The 15,225-nt window shown below is 50.2% G+C and overlaps 1 protein-coding gene across 1 annotated transcript in view; it reads left to right on the forward strand.

Annotated features, from left to right (window-relative positions):
- DUSP16 (dual specificity phosphatase 16) overlaps positions 1-13,699 on the forward strand; it is a 36,871-nt gene extending 23,172 nt beyond the window's left edge. Inside the window, exons 4-6 of the mRNA XM_007540059.3 lie at positions 4,047-4,206; positions 9,719-9,842; positions 12,437-13,699. Coding sequence (XP_007540121.1) covers positions 4,047-4,206; positions 9,719-9,842; positions 12,437-13,568 — 1,416 coding nt within the window. The 3' untranslated portion in view covers positions 13,569-13,699. The remainder of the gene's footprint in view (positions 1-4,046; positions 4,207-9,718; positions 9,843-12,436) is intronic.
- Positions 13,700-15,225: the final 1,526 nt, after the last annotated feature.

The raw sequence follows: 15,225 nt of genomic DNA on the forward strand, positions 1-15,225 counted from the left end.
CATTTTCTCCATTTTGTTGCCCTTGGTGGTGGTGTTATTGTTGCCATTGTTGTTAGATAGGACAGTGGAGAGAGGAGGGGAAGACAGAGAGGGAGAAAGACAGACACCTGCAGACCTGCTTCACCACCTGTGAAGTGACCCTCTTGCAGCTGGGGACCTGGAGGCTCGAACTGGGATCTTTGTGCCACTCCTTGAGCTTCACACCATGTGCGCTTAACTCACTGCACTACTGCCTGGCCCCCTTCTACTTGATTTCTATCCGTGCTGTTAGCCAGATGCTTACTTTGAGAGGATGTGGCTGTGAGGAAAGTTTTTGTTTGTTTGTTTGTTTTTTGGAAATGGGTTTATGGATCTTCTATTAGAGATGGCTGTCAGCCAGCTGCAGAAGAAAATGTAAACTGAGGGCTGTGCAAAATCAACTGCACTGGTGGCTGCGGAGCTTTGAGAGTGTGACTAGGAGCTCGTGCTTTACCTCTAGGCTCTTCAGGGAGATACTTCTCTGTGCTGAAAGGGAACAGGGGCCATGGAATCTCTCCTTCACTGGGTGAGCAAGGAAAGCAACATTCTAGAAGGGTCACAGTAGCTCTCCAGCCCCACAGCTGACAACTGTTAAAATCACACGTCTCTTGTGCACAGGGGGCACTAACTGCTCACCCTGTTCAGCTCTCAGACTAGAAATTCCCAGAAGGGAGAGCTTTTCTCTCTTATGTGCCTTTTATTTATTGTTTGATAGAGACAAATTGAGTGGCAGAGAGACAGATACCTACAGCCTTATGAAGCTTCCCCCCTGCAGGGGGGCTAGGGACTTGAACCTGGGTCCTTATCTGTGGTAACCAGGTGCACCACCCAGCCCCTGCTTCGTTTAAGGATCTTCAAAGGTGAAGCTCCTATAATCTTGCCTAGAAGTCCAACGTTATTAAAACTTGGATGCTGGTGTTTTAAACCAGCAGCCTGGTGAGGTCACTAGTTCTTTTTGTAAAATGAGACCAACATGTGAAAAGCAGGAGGGCTAAATGCATTAACACCTACAAAGAGCCCAGCGCCTCAGATGGTGAATGATTCCCATCATCACAGGAGGGGGTGTGGAATGGGCCCGAACTGCCAGGTCACTGGCCTAAGGTGAAGCGACCCTGGGAAGTCAGTGGCTTCAGAGCTGGTCAGTGGCAGAGGTCACCCTCAGTCTCAGGCTGCTCTGACTTTGAAGTCCTGTGTTTCTGCAGCTCCAGACAGATCCACTTGTAGAAGCTAGAGCTATCTATGGCAGGTGATTAGGAAGCTCTGAGAAATCTCAACTGCAATTTTCTTTCCCTGGCTTGTCAGTATATAAAAAATGCAAGGAGACTTTCTGTGTAATGGCATGAGTTTTGGAACCTGGCATGTGCTTTAAGTCGATGCATGTCCCAGGGTGGAGCAGAGCTGTGCCATGACCTGACTCCCATTTTACTAGGACCCCTCTGGGCCCTGGGCTCTGGGCTAAGCACAGGCTCAGTCCCACAGGATGGAAGCTGGTGAGAGATGGCGAGGTGGATGGTTGGGAATCAAGATGCAGCCAAGGGGAGATGTGGCTGCAGCATGACTGCAGTCACAACCTGTCTGAGCTGTGTCTGAGCTACTAAGTCTGCTCGGCATGGCTCCGGGACACAGTTGGATGATGGGCACGAGTAACCTCTCAAGGCATCTTTGCTACAAGGAAAATGAATAAATGGGCTAATAGCTAGGGAGGAGAGAGATGTGTCAAGAGAAGATATTTTAAGACAGAATCCTGGCTCACTTGATTGCTGTTCCTAGTGCACAACAATGTGTGCGTTCTACCCGAGGTGTCACCTCCCAGCACCAAGAACAGTTTTTCGAATGGATTCTTCTGACGGTCTCAGGTTAGCTTAAGTGACCAGACTATGAAGACCTTAAAGGTCTGTCCCTGGGAGTCGGTCGGTAGCGCAGTGGGTTAAGCGCACGTGGCGCCGAGTGCAAGGACCGACCGTAATGATCCCAGTTCAAGCCCCCAGCTCCCCACCTGCAGGAGTCGCTTCACAAGTGGTGAAGCAGGTGTCTACCTTTCTCTCCCCTTCTCTGTCTTCCCCTCTCTTTCCATTTCTCTCTGTCCTATCGAACAATGACGACAATAATAACTACAACAAGGGTAACAAAAGGGAATAATAAAAAAAGTCTGTCCCTTTACATCTGTCTGCACCAGACTTGGGTTCGAGCTTCCAGCCAACACGGGGGAGTAGTTGCGTGGGGAAGCTTACGAGTCATAGAGCAGTCTCTCTCCCCCTCAAAAAAGAAAAAAAAAAAAAGGAATTGTGCACTGTGGCCTCATGGTTGAGGGAGGGTTGGACAGTTAATCTGGATTCATCATATTGACCGTTTACGCAGGAGAAGCTATATCCACTGTGCCTAGTGGGCTGAGTGTAGTTGGGAAAGGCTTGTGAAGGAGTGAGCACTCCAAAGAGCTGACAGTTGCTTAGAAGAGAATTACTCCCAGCTTAGAGCACTTCCTGAGAGGCCCTGGTGGCTGTGTGGGCCTATGGGGAGAGCAGACAAACTATTGGGGGGAGGGACACAGACACAGACACTAGTGCAGGCAGCTCTGTACCAGGTGCTGAAGGGAGCGAACAGGCACCTCCAGCCAGGACCGAGCTGCTTTCCTCCAGATGAATCCTAACACTAACTCACTAGCTGCCTTTGAGACTGACCATAGCTAAGAGCCAGCAAGAGAGAGATGGTCGAAGGGGCCAGAGTGCTCACCTCCAGGAAGGGCACGCTTGCCCCTGCCAAGTGTGCAGTCTGAGAGGGAGCCCTACGCCTCCCTACTGGCTTGTTCTACATGGCAAGGGCTGACCACCCAGCAGTGGTCAGAGGCAGGGAGATAAGGCCATAATAGTTGGACCGCCATTTGGATGTAGGGGTTTCGGGGAAGAAAAGTGAACTTGTTTCCTAGCTCAAGTGTCATCACCATAAACCAGTCTGGGGGATCAGAGCGAGGAAATCAGATAGAGGGCAGGGGAGGAAGCCAATGTGTTGAGGCTCTAAGAGTTTGAATTTGAAGGGCAGATAGAACATCCAAATGGAGACACCAGTGGTGGGCTGGAAATTCAAAAGGTTACCAGATAGTTAAGCCATCAGCACGGAAAACTGACAGGATGTCATCCATTTCACCTTCCACAGGCATTCTGAGTGAAAAGAGTGCCTGGAACTGTAGCTTAGACAGTAACTGGCAACTTGCTTAGGAGAGAAAATGTTCACATAAGTCCACGCTGTTGGCCAGAGTTCATCTTCTTCCACATTTTTCTCTAGTTGACTATCCTGATGATGCATGCTTTTCAAGCACACTTTATTATTTGTTTGTTTTTAATTTATTTATAAAAAATGAAACAGTGACAAAACCATAGGATAAGAGGGCTACAACTCCACACAATTCCCACCACCAGATCTCCATATCCCATCCCCTCCCCTGATAGCTTTCCTATTCTTTAACCCTCTGGGAGTATGGACCCAGGGTCATTGTGGGATGCAGAAGGTGGAAGGTCTGGCTTCTGTAATTGCTTCCCCGATGAACATGGGCATCGACAGGTCAGTCCATATTCCCAGCCTGTCTTTTTTTTTATCACCACCAGGGCTGTTGGTGTCATTTGGTGTCTGCATGATGAATCCACCATTCCCGGTGGTTACTTTGTCCCTATCTTTTTTTAAATTTGATAAGACAGATAGAAATCAAGAGGGGAGACACCTGCAGCCCTGCTTCACCACTCTTTGAAGCTTCTCTCCTGCAGGTGGGGAGCAGGGGCTTGAACCCAGTTCCTTGTGCACAGTGATATGTGCACTTAACCAGGTGCACCACCGCCCAGCCCCTCAAGAACCCTTTAAAAACAGCCTATTTTCCTTACTTTTCAGATGTTTGTCATTGTTCTAGGTTCGGGGATTTTGCTTAATGACCTCTGATTATTTTAAGGAAGCGAGTTGTTTTTCCCTCATGGCATTCAGCTTCATTCTTCCAGAATGACTGTCTGTCATGACTCACTTGAATGGCCCTGTCTTCCTCCCAGGAGCTGATGCAGCAGAATGGGATCAGCTATGTGCTCAATGCCAGCAACACCTGCCCGAGGCCTGACTTCATCCCTGAGTCTCACTTCCTGCGTGTGCCCGTGAATGACAGCTTCTGCGAGAAGATCCTGCCATGGCTGGACAAATCAGTGGATTTCATTGGTGAGGAGCTCAGTATTCACGTGGCCCTGGGTCACAGGCTCTTGTAGAGGTTCAGAAATCCCCCCTTGTTTTTTCTTTTCCAGAGGCAAGAGACCTGTTTTAGAGTTTCCAGTGGTCTGAAAAACAGCTCTTGGTGGCTTGTCCAGTGATGTAGGGTGTCATGACACCTCTGGAGCCTGGCCCCATGCTGTCCCTCTTAGCCTGATGACTGCCAGGCTTCAAGTTGTGTGTGTGTGTGGGGGGGGGGTGTGGAAGCAGTTTTCCTGATCATGCGGAAGGCTCTGGGAAGACCATGGTGTGGCGTTCCTTCAACAGCTTTGGCTTGGCAGCTCTGTTTTCTCCAGAGAAAAAACAAAGCCTATGAAAAGCAAAACCCATTACATTTAAAGTTTTATGTCAGGAGACTTCTAAGCCCTAGACCTCATTTTAGTAATTAGAAGTCATTTGGGGCTACTAAAATCCCAGACCAAACTTGCTCATTCACTCCCCCTGCCCCAGGCCGCCTTCTGCCCACTTAACCGAGTGTCCCAGCATGTCCCCTCAGCAGAGTCTGCTTTTTCACAGAGGTCTGAGCTCTGTCATAGGTGAGCTGAGCAGGTCTGAGGGATTTTTTAAAAACTCGATTCTTTTGAAAAGCTAAAACATGTAAATTAAACCCCTCATTATACCCTTTTGCATGCATGTGTGAGGGTTTCCTAGATAATGAATGTTTAGAATATTAGATAAAACCATCTTTCCTCACCCCGCAAGATTCCAGATGGTCGAGTTTCCCCTTGTAATTAGGATGCACTCTGCAAAATCTCAAGATGTGACTTAAATCACAAAACAATTCCCCGAGTTATTTTTCTAGGGAATATTCAGCATATCATTTAGGTTTTGCCTCTTTCAAGGACAATGATTAGGATTCAGGTTCCCAGTAGATTTTACACTGATCTAGAATTCTCTTGAGGTAAGAGAACATAACTCAGAATCTGTATGGAAGAGGTTTGGCTCTACTAGGTCATGACATTGCTTCAGCCTTGGGAGGGCTAGTGAGTGAGAGCGAGCTGTGTCTCCCACTTATTTCCTTCTCACTTGGGAGTTACTGGGGTTGCCATCTCGGAATTCACACGAAGGAGACCTGGGGGATTTGGTAGTGGCTCAGGAGAGGTTCTCATGTGAGGTTCTGGGTCCAAGCCTCATGCCAGGTATGACTGAGCAGTGCTGTTGTCTCTCCCTTATCAAATCTTTATTTAAAAAAGGAGAGAAACAAAACCATAGGACAAGAGGGGTACAACTCCACACAATTCCCACCACCAGATCTCTGTCCTCCCCTGATAGCTTTCCTATTCTTTATCCCTCTGGGAGTATGGACCCAAGGTTATTGTGGGATGCAGAAGGTGGAAGGTCTGGGGAAAAATTGATTGTGATTGTATGTCTCAACTTTTTAAAGCACAGACTGAGTTTTTTTTAACAGAGGCTGAGTCTTTGATATGTTGACTTTCTCATATCTTTTAAAAAAGAATTTTACTGGGAGTTGAGCAGTAGCGCAGCGGGTTAAGCAGATGTGGCGCAAAGCACAAGGACTGGTTTAAGGATCCTGGTTCGAGCCCCCGGCTCCCCACCTGCAGGGGAATCACTTCACAGGCGGTGAAGCAGGTCTGCAGGTGTCTTTCTCTCCCCCACTCTGTCTTCCCTTCCTCTCAGTCCTATCCAACAATAAAACAAGGGCAACAAAATATTTTTAAAAATTTTACCATGTTCCGAGCTGATTAAAGGTATATACATAATAAACACGTGGTGATTATGTTTAAGATCTGAAAATACTTTTTACTTGACTGCAATTACCATGGCCATTCTCCCTTTTATTTTTTTCTTTAGAATTACTTTTTAATTTGATGGGAAAAAGTATGATAGAGAAGAGAGACTGGTATCTGCAGCACAGCTTGGTTACTCATGAAGCTCCCACCCTGCACGTAGGCATCATGGGCTTGATTGCTGGCCCGTGTGCACTCAGCTGGGTGTGCCACCACCTGGTCCCACTTTTTTTTTTTAAATAAAGATAGAAGCAGAGAGTGAATGAGTGAAAGGCCACATCAAAGCCACACTTCAGTGTGGTGGAAACCTGGGTCTTGCATGTGGCAAAGCAGCACACTGTCCACATGTAGCCAGCCTCCAGGGCCGGCTTCCTTATTCCACGTGAGTACCTTCCGGGCACCCTCTCTGCTGGCACTAAAGCGAAGGTCAGTCACAGCAGGTGAGGGTGTGTGGGTGAACCTCAGACCAGCACAAAATCACTTGAGATTGTACAGAAGTAATTTTTTCTTGTGTTGTCAAGACAGAACTTGGGACTGTTTCTGGGTCGACCAGAAGCACTCAGATTCTCATGGAGTTCCTTCCATCTTTAAAGGAGGCTGAGTGAGCACCACACTGGGCGTGTCCCCACGCGGAAGCTGTCCACAGGCCCTGTGTCCTTGCCTCCAGCCCCAACCAAAAGCCCTGGCTTTGTCTGTAGACAGTTCAGGGAGATGATGCAGTGCTTGGACTTGAAGTCAAATTGTAATTTAGTCCCACCTCCCTAGGTTACTGGGGCAGATCTGAGGTGAGTGACTCAAAACTCAGTTCCTCAGGATCCGGACCTGGAAACTGAAGGTGGTACCATACTTACCTTCTGGGGATAGATAGGGTGAGACAAAGTAGATGCTGTGGGCTGGGACATGGCTGTGTGGGAGAGCAGATGCCCAACATGGGCTGCACATGGCGGCAACAAAGACCAAACAGAGTGCCGCCACCAGGCCCAACCTGGCACCACCCTAAAGACACAAGTAGAACTTGTGTCTTAAATGATGAAGCAGTGCTCTGTTCTCCCCCCACCATACAAATTTTTTAAACAGTGTATGTAAAATGCTTTGATTCTTAACTGGCTCTTAACATAAGTAATTTTTTTTTAAAGAGCTACTTTAACTTTTCGGCGCTGCTTCACCTTTTATGATTTCCCCCTTGTCACTCCTCATCCTCTGGCTCGAGGCCCCTTCTCCTCTGGCAGCTGCCCCCCCCCCCCTTTTGACCTAGATTTTGGCCTTGAGCTGCCGGCAGTGGTGTTCTCACCCTCAGTACCTCTCTGTTGTTCCCTGGTCAGGAATCTGCAGAGGCTCCATCATTGCCTGAGTTCCCGACATTCCCAGACCCTCCCCTACCTGCCTCCAACCCTGAACCCTCATCTCTGTCCTCTCCCCTGTCCTACTTCCTCTGCTTTAAGGCTGCCAAGAACTGTGTTCTGATGAACCCCACTCCAGCCTAATTGCCTTTGGTTCAGTTTTTTTCAAATACATCATCAAAAGCATGTTAACTGTAAAAACAGTGTTAAATACGGTACAGAAAATCTGAAAACCAGAGCAGAGGAAAGCCATAACCTCAACAATCGAACACATCTGTTATCATTTCCTCCCAAGCCTTTTCTGCTTCTTTCCTTACGACGATTGCTGCTTCAGCGTGTGTCAGCCAGCCAGCATGTTCTGGGCGTGTGCTCGGTGCCAGGTGTGGGGGCCTTTGGGGTAGGGGGAGGGTTAGAAGCAAGATCTTTCTAGGTTTAGGGACTAACTGCTAAAAAGAGAGAACATTGCCAACATTAATAATAGCTGTCTCCTTCCAATAAGAATTTGAAGCAGCTCACAGTGAGAGACTGAGTCAGACAGAGTTCACATCATACACAGATGTCATCAGCGAGCAGGACCCAGGCACAACAGGGTGAGAGGCGCCATGAAGCCTGAATGCAGTTACTCATTGAACTAGAGTAAACACCTCGAGCTCGTTAGCTGCCCAGGCAGAGGGCAAAGGCCGTGTACTTGAGAGAGGGCCCCCAGAAAGGCCGGGGGCAGTAATACTGTGTAGTAGTCTGTGTCTGCTTTGGTGTTCTTTCATACTGACTGTTTTATCATGTTTAGTGTCGCTGTCTGAAAGGGAGCTGCAGAGTTTTCATATGCTATCCAGCACCCCCTTAAATCACATACTTTAGAAATATGTAGTATAGGGCCCAGTTGGTGGCACACCTGGTTGAGTACACGTCATCATACACAAGGATCTGGGTTTTTGAGCCCTTGCTCTCCACCTGCTTGTGAGGCACCCCCTCTACCGCCCCTCTTAAATTCTCTGTCCTATCAAAAACAAAAAGCCACCAGGGGTGGATTTGTAGTGGCAGTACTGAGCAGTACTGAGTGGCAGCGATAGTCCAGGTGGCAGTAAATTTTCTAAAAATGTATTTGACACTATGATTCAGCTGCCTGGGCAGAGTACCCGGGTATCGGTTAATTATAGGAATTTTAAAGTGCGCTTTAATGAACTTGTGGGAGTAGCAGCTGGGAGAGGAATAAAGAGGGAAGGCAGCACCTTGGCGGTGGCTCATGGGAAACAGAGGCTCCTGGGCTGAGGCCGTCAGTCACTGTACTCAGCAGGGTATGGGGTGACTCTGTCCACCCCCACACATTCAGGGGCCCTTCTGCTGTGACGTGGGGAGGTTACAAGACACACACAGGGCAGTGCCTGCTGGATCTGAAGGGCTGAGAGTTGCCCCCAGGCCTCACTGAAGTGAGCTGCCAGAACCAGCTCAGTGAGGACGGATGGACGTAGCTTTCCCGTAAGTCCGCCAGTAAAGGCCTGGTGAGACGGCTCTGCAGCACAGCACTTTGGACACAGCTTCTTCACATGCACTGGTCCCCTGCCACACTGAAGGAAGCTTTGGTGCTGTGCTCTGTCTCTCCTATTTAAGTCACCAAATAAAGCAGGACCACTGTGTGATAACAGGAAAAGTCTCCTAAAGAAAATTAGGGAAGCTGCATGATTTTCCTCTTTCACAAGTAAAAAAAAAAAAAAAACTCTGTCAAACAACAATACACTAGCTCTACTTGGGGGTGAAATTTGGGGTGCTATTCTCTGTACTTTCTCAAATTGTCTACGCTGGGCCAGTAGAGTCATTTGTTACAGTGCAGCCTCCCAGCTCCTTAAAATAGTGTAAAAATTAACATGACAAGGGAGTCGGGCGGTAGCACAGCAGGTTAGGTGTACATGGTGCAAAGCGCAAGGTCCAGCATGACTGGTATAAGGATCCCAGTTGGAGCCCCCGGCTCCCCACCTGCAGGGGAGTCACTTCCCAGGCGGTGAAGCAGGTCTGCAGGTATCTGTCTTTACCTCCTCTCTCCATTTCTCACTGTCCTATCCAACAACGACATCAATAACAAAACAAAATAAATTTTTTAAAAAAGTAAATCTAAAAAAAAATCACTTGACAAGAAGTGCTAAGTACTGGGCCTGAGTCAGGAGCAGAGTGCAGCTGACTATGTCTGGACCTCCCCTGCCATGAGTGGGGGTTCTCCCCTGCCCCTTGAGAGAACACGGACAGCATAAGCATGTCCAACGCTGAGGTTTCCTCTGCGACAGTCAGGCAGCTACAGTGACGGACACCAAGCCAGCAAATGGTGACTACCTCTCACTGCTGGACTAAGTCACTGAGTGACCCTTCTCTACCTTTCACTCACAGAGAAAGCGAAAGCCTCTAACGGCTGCGTCCTCGTGCATTGTCTGGCTGGGATCTCCCGCTCCGCCACTATCGCCATCGCCTACATCATGAAGAGGATGGACATGTCCCTGGATGAAGCCTACAGGTGAGGGCCCGCAACACAGTGGGAGCTGGGCGGGGGGGGAGCCAAGCAAATCAGGACTGTGCACCTTTCTGTGGGCTCTCAGAGGATGGGAAGACTCCACTTCTCAGCATTCATTCTCTCCTCACATGTCACATTCAGCCTCCACTACTTCTGGGTCTAGGGGAGAACAAACCAGCCAGAGCACTCTAGCTGATGTGAGTTGTTTTTTGTTTTTACTACTGCCATTGTTATCACTGGAGCTTGATGCCAGCACTACGAATCCACCACTCCCGGTGTTTGTGTTTTTTTTTTTTTTTAAATATCTATTTTCCCTTTTGTTGCCCTTGTTTATTGTTGTAGTTATTATAGTTATTGATGTCACTTAGATAGGACAGAGAGGAGGAGAGAAAGACACCTGTAGACCTGCTTCACTGCCTGGGAAGTGACTCCGCTTGCAGGTGGGGAGCCGGGGGCTTGCACTGGGATCCTTACGCTGGTCCTTGCGCTTCATGCCACATGCGCTTAATCTGCTATGCTACCACCCGAATCCCCGGCCTTTTTTTTCTTCCCCCTATTTTATTTGATAGGCCAGAAAAATTGAGGGAGAGACACCTGCAAACCTGCTTCACTACTCTTGATGTGCCCCTCCTGCAGGTAGGGAGTGTGGGGCGGGCTCAAACCCAGGCCCTTTGCATGTTAGTATGTGCATTCAACCAGGTGCACAATTGCCCAGCCCCTAATGTCTTTCACTAGTTGGGAAAGCACCATTTGCTCTGGTTGACATGGGAAAGAGGGTCCAGTAGAACACTCATTACAGACTCTCCACTCTGAGGACAAGTGCCAGGCTCCATTCATGGAGCAGAATTTCCTGCCTGCTGGAAGCCCCATATTCTGCCAGTTGTTTTGACTGGAGTGCCTTGTCTTTTCTTGCTCAAAATGGAATGCAGAAAGTGACAACACACAGCAGAAAACTGGGGACTCGCTTAGTGCCCGAGTCCCCTGCAGGTGTTGTTCATCTGGTGAAGGAGTGATAAATGCCCGGCAGGAATAGCTCTGCAACAGACCTTTTCTCTCAAAATGGGAGGTGAGTTGCCTTCTCATTTGAGGGGACTGGGGGAGCTGGGCACCCCCTTTATCTACATTGGCCCCGCAACCTCCACCATGGACCCAGCAGCAAAGCACTCTTAGTAGCACAACAATAAAGACCATCAGTTTCTTAATGTGAAAACCCTACACTAATACTTGCTACAGCTTGGCCAGTTATTTCCGACTTCCTTTTCTTTAGGTCACTTGGTTTCTGGTTTTATTTTTCTCTCTCCTCAAACAGATTTACAAGGTAATTTTACGCCTGCCTCTTCTGGGGAGTGTTGAGGGCCGGGAGCCATGAATTTATCTGCTCTTTTTTTTCAGTATATTTATTGGATAGAGACAGCCAGAAATCGAGAGAGTAGGGGGAGATAGAGACACCTTCCCCACTCGCAAAGCCTTTCCCCTGCAGGTGGGGACTGGGGGCTTGAGCCTGTGTCCTTGCACAGTGTAGCTTGTGTGCTTAAGCAGCAGCGTCACCACCCAGCCCATCTGCTATCTTTGTGAGCTCAGTTCCTTAATGATTCAGATGCTTTCAACCATTAGTTTTGATCCCTCAAAGAATCTTTAACATAGTGGTCACAAAAAATGGGCCCAGGGAAGCTTCATAAGAAGTGGAGCAGTACTGCAGGTGTACTTCTCTATCAAAAATAAATGTACCGTTTAAAAAGAAGTGGGCCCAGGTGGCTGGGCAGTGGCACACTTGGTTGAATGCAGGTTACAATATGCAAGGACCCAGGTCCAAGCCCCCAATCCGTACCTGTAGGGGTTATGGACCCCACAGCATCATACAGTGGCTGTGTGAAACGTGTGCCTGTTTCACTGGGTAGTTACACCCGACATTGGCTCCTTTTGAGGATAAGTGAAGGGTAGCCTGCCACTAAGTGCATAGTGCTTAGCACATGGGAGGGCTACAGGGGTCTCTCTTTCTCCCCCACCCCTCTATCCTAGCAAATAAAAGGGAAAAATGGCCACCAGGAGCAGTGAACTTGTCATGCATGTACCAAGTCCCAACGCTGACCCTGGTGGCAATAAAATGAAAAAAAGTGTAGGGGCCAGCTGATGGCACACTGAGTTGAGCACATGCATTACAATATGCAAGGAGCTGAGTTCGAGCCCCCAGTCTCCATCTGCAGGGAGAAAGCTTCCTGAGTGGTGACGGTGCAGGTGTCTCTCCTCTCCCCTGAATTTCTGGCTATCTCTATCCAATAAATAAAGATAATAAAAATTGGGAGTTGGGCGATAGCACAGCGGGTTAAGCGCAGGTGGTGCAAAGTGCAGCGTAGGGATCCCGGTTCAAGCCCCTGGCTCCCCACCTGCAGGGGAGTCGCTTCACAGGCAGTGAAGCAGGTCTGCAGGTGTCTGTCTTTCTCTCCCCCTCTCTGTCTTCCCCTCCTCTCTCCTATCTAACAACATCATTAACAACAATAAAACAAGGGCAACAAAAGGGAATAAGTGCTTTTTAAAAAAAGATAATAAAACTCAGTGGTAGCATGTCTGAAACTCGTTATTTCCCCCTCCCTTCCTAGATTTGTGAAAGAAAAAAGGCCAACCATCTCTCCAAATTTCAACTTTCTGGGCCAACTCCTGGACTACGAGAAGAAGATTAAGCAGCAGACTGGCACTTCGGGGCCTAAGAGCAAACTCCAGCTGCTGCATCTGGAGAAGCCCAGTGAAGCCACCCCCACCACTGCCTCCTCAGAGGGTGGACGGCGAGGTGAGGTGTTGATCGGGCCCCCTTCCGTCCCCCCTGCTACCTCAGAGGCGGCGGGGTCCGGTGCCCAGCCCCCACGGCCAGGGGACAACCCGCTGGTCCAGGCGCTCCACGGGCTCCACCTGCCCCCCGACAGGCTGGAGGACAGCACGAAGCTCAAGCGCTCCTTCTCCCTGGACATCAAGTCCGTCTCCTACTCGGCCAGCGTGGCGGCCTCCCTTCACGGCTTCCCCTCCTCGGAGGAGGCCCTAGACTACTACAAGCCTTCCGCCACCCTGGACGGGGCCAGCAAGCTGTGCCAGTTCTCCCCAGTTGAGGAGGTCTCAGAGCAGACGCCTGAGAGCAGCCCAGACAAGGAGGAAGCCAAGCTCCCACAGAAGCCTCAGCTGCCCCGGCTCCCCGAGAGCCAGAGCAAACGGCCGCACACCCTCAGAACTGGCGGTGGGGGGCCCGGCCCTCGGGCCTGCCTGGCCCCACTGCACCGGAGTGGCAGCGTGGAGGACAACCGCCACACCAGCTTCCTCCTCGGCCTGTCCAAGTCTGCCGCGGGGCTGGGCCCCAAGGGCTGGCACTCGGATATCCTGGCGCCCCAGGCCTCGGCCCCCTCCCTGGCCAACAGCTGGTATTTTGCCGCCGCCGAGTCCTCTCACTTCTACCAGGCCCCGGCCGTGTACGGCGGCGGCTACTCAGCCTTCAGCTGCAGTCAGCTCCCTACGGGCGGCGACCAGCTGCACCCCGTGCGCCGGCGACAGAAGCCCAGCGACAGGGCTGACTCGCGGCGGAGCTGGCATGAGGAGAGCCCCTTTGAGAAGCAGTTCAAGCGCCGGAGCTGCCAGATGGAGTTTGGAGAGGGCATCATGTCGGAGAACAGGTCACGGGAGGAGCTGGGCAAAGTGGGCAGCCAGTCGAGCTTCTCGGGCAGCATGGAGATCATTGAGGTCTCCTGAGCGCGGTCACCCTCTCTCATTCACAAAAGATATTCCCTGTAAATCTGAAATATATATATGTACATACATATATATTTTTGGAAAATGGAGCTATGGTGTAAAAGCGAAGGATGACAGATCAGCAGGGCGCTGCCCCCACACCTGCTGTGGCTGAAGTGAGCCCCCTCCTCACGCTGCGCCGCAGAGACCTTCCACAGTGCACCTTGGCGCTGACTGAGCCAGCCTGGGGGTCCGGCAGGAGGGACCCTCTTAGGGATAGAACCTGATGGTAAATCCAAGAGCAATGACGCCCGGTGGCCGGACGGGTGACGCGGCGCCTCTCTGGACACACCATTAGGGGCCTTGCCAGGATCTCCTTTAGAGCAAACCCAGTACCTCACAGAAGGGCGGGGCTCTCACCACTAGTGTGTCTGCTAGCCCGTTTTCTCGGCATTGTGAATAGGTAGCTAGTCACACTTCTCAGACCAATTCCAACTGTCGATGCACAGAGCTTCCAGTTGGGCCCCATATGGAGGCAGTTTCTCCTTTTTCTCAGCTTTCCAGAGAAGGGAAAACCCATCTGGGACTCAGTGGAACAGCCAGAAGTCTGGCAGCAAGATGATCTGAGCTAAGGTTGGGAGGCTAACGGCATCCGTCTCCCTCCTATAAATCAAAGAATTGTTCGGAATGGGGTTGTTAATCCTCTCAATAAAGATTAACTTGGTTTAAAGCCAGATGTGGATTTATTTGGGTTGGAAGCAGCACCTTCACGCTGTCCGCCAAAGGAGATGCTTTCCATTTCTGTTTCACCACGAAGATAGATCATGTAGAAATGTTAGAGCAAGGTCGAGTTTTATAGGCAACTAGCAAGCCAGACCAATGATCAGAGGTGAAAAAGGCAACGGCACTGAGGAGCAGGAAACTTACTTAACGGTGGAGTGTGTTTTCCAGTCTAATTTAATGACAGTAGCTTCTCTGTGGTCCCTTGGACTTTGCAGACTGAGTAATAGAACTGAGAGAGGCTTCACAAGCCGGGAATGTTCAGGACTGAACAGCACAGGAGGTGGAGAGGGACAGCAGGGAAGAAAGCCACAGCACAGCCATTCTCAGAAACCCGTCCAGCGTTTTTCAGTAGACGAGTCAGATTACAGTGGAGTGGGACCAGGGTGGGTCCATCCAGGCCATGACCCACCCTCAGCACATGGAGTCAGTCCCGGCTGCTGGCAGTTGGTGGTCAGAACAGGTTGACAGGTGACACTGTGCATCTGCTCATCGACTTCCTGTTGAGTCCTGCCAGCTATGCTGTGCTCCCCCTGAAGCCTCCGTTCCTGCCAGGCAGCTGGGTGTAGGGCTTGGGGAGTGGTGGCGCTGTTACAGCTCTTCACTGGTGTGGAGCTCACCTCTGACATTTATCTTGGTGGCTCTCTGTGTCTGGGAAACGCACAGTCCTTTGAGTGGGGAGTGAGTGACTGCTGCCTGTGGTGAGCGTGGAGACCAGCAGAGACGATGTGGTCCACAACTGGTTGCTGTAACGGTGAAGGCTCAGCCTCGCAGGAATAGCTGCTTCTGCACAGGAAGGGTGGGTGGGCGTCCTTATGAGCAAGTCTTGCTCAACTGTCTGAGTGAGGTCTTCTCCGGCTGCTGGAAATCTGGATGCAGACAGACAGGCCAGGTGTCA

Source organism: Erinaceus europaeus, unplaced genomic scaffold (genome assembly GCF_950295315.1).
Source record: "Erinaceus europaeus unplaced genomic scaffold, mEriEur2.1 scaffold_295, whole genome shotgun sequence".
Classification (NCBI taxonomy): Eukaryota; Metazoa; Chordata; class Mammalia; order Eulipotyphla; family Erinaceidae; genus Erinaceus; species Erinaceus europaeus.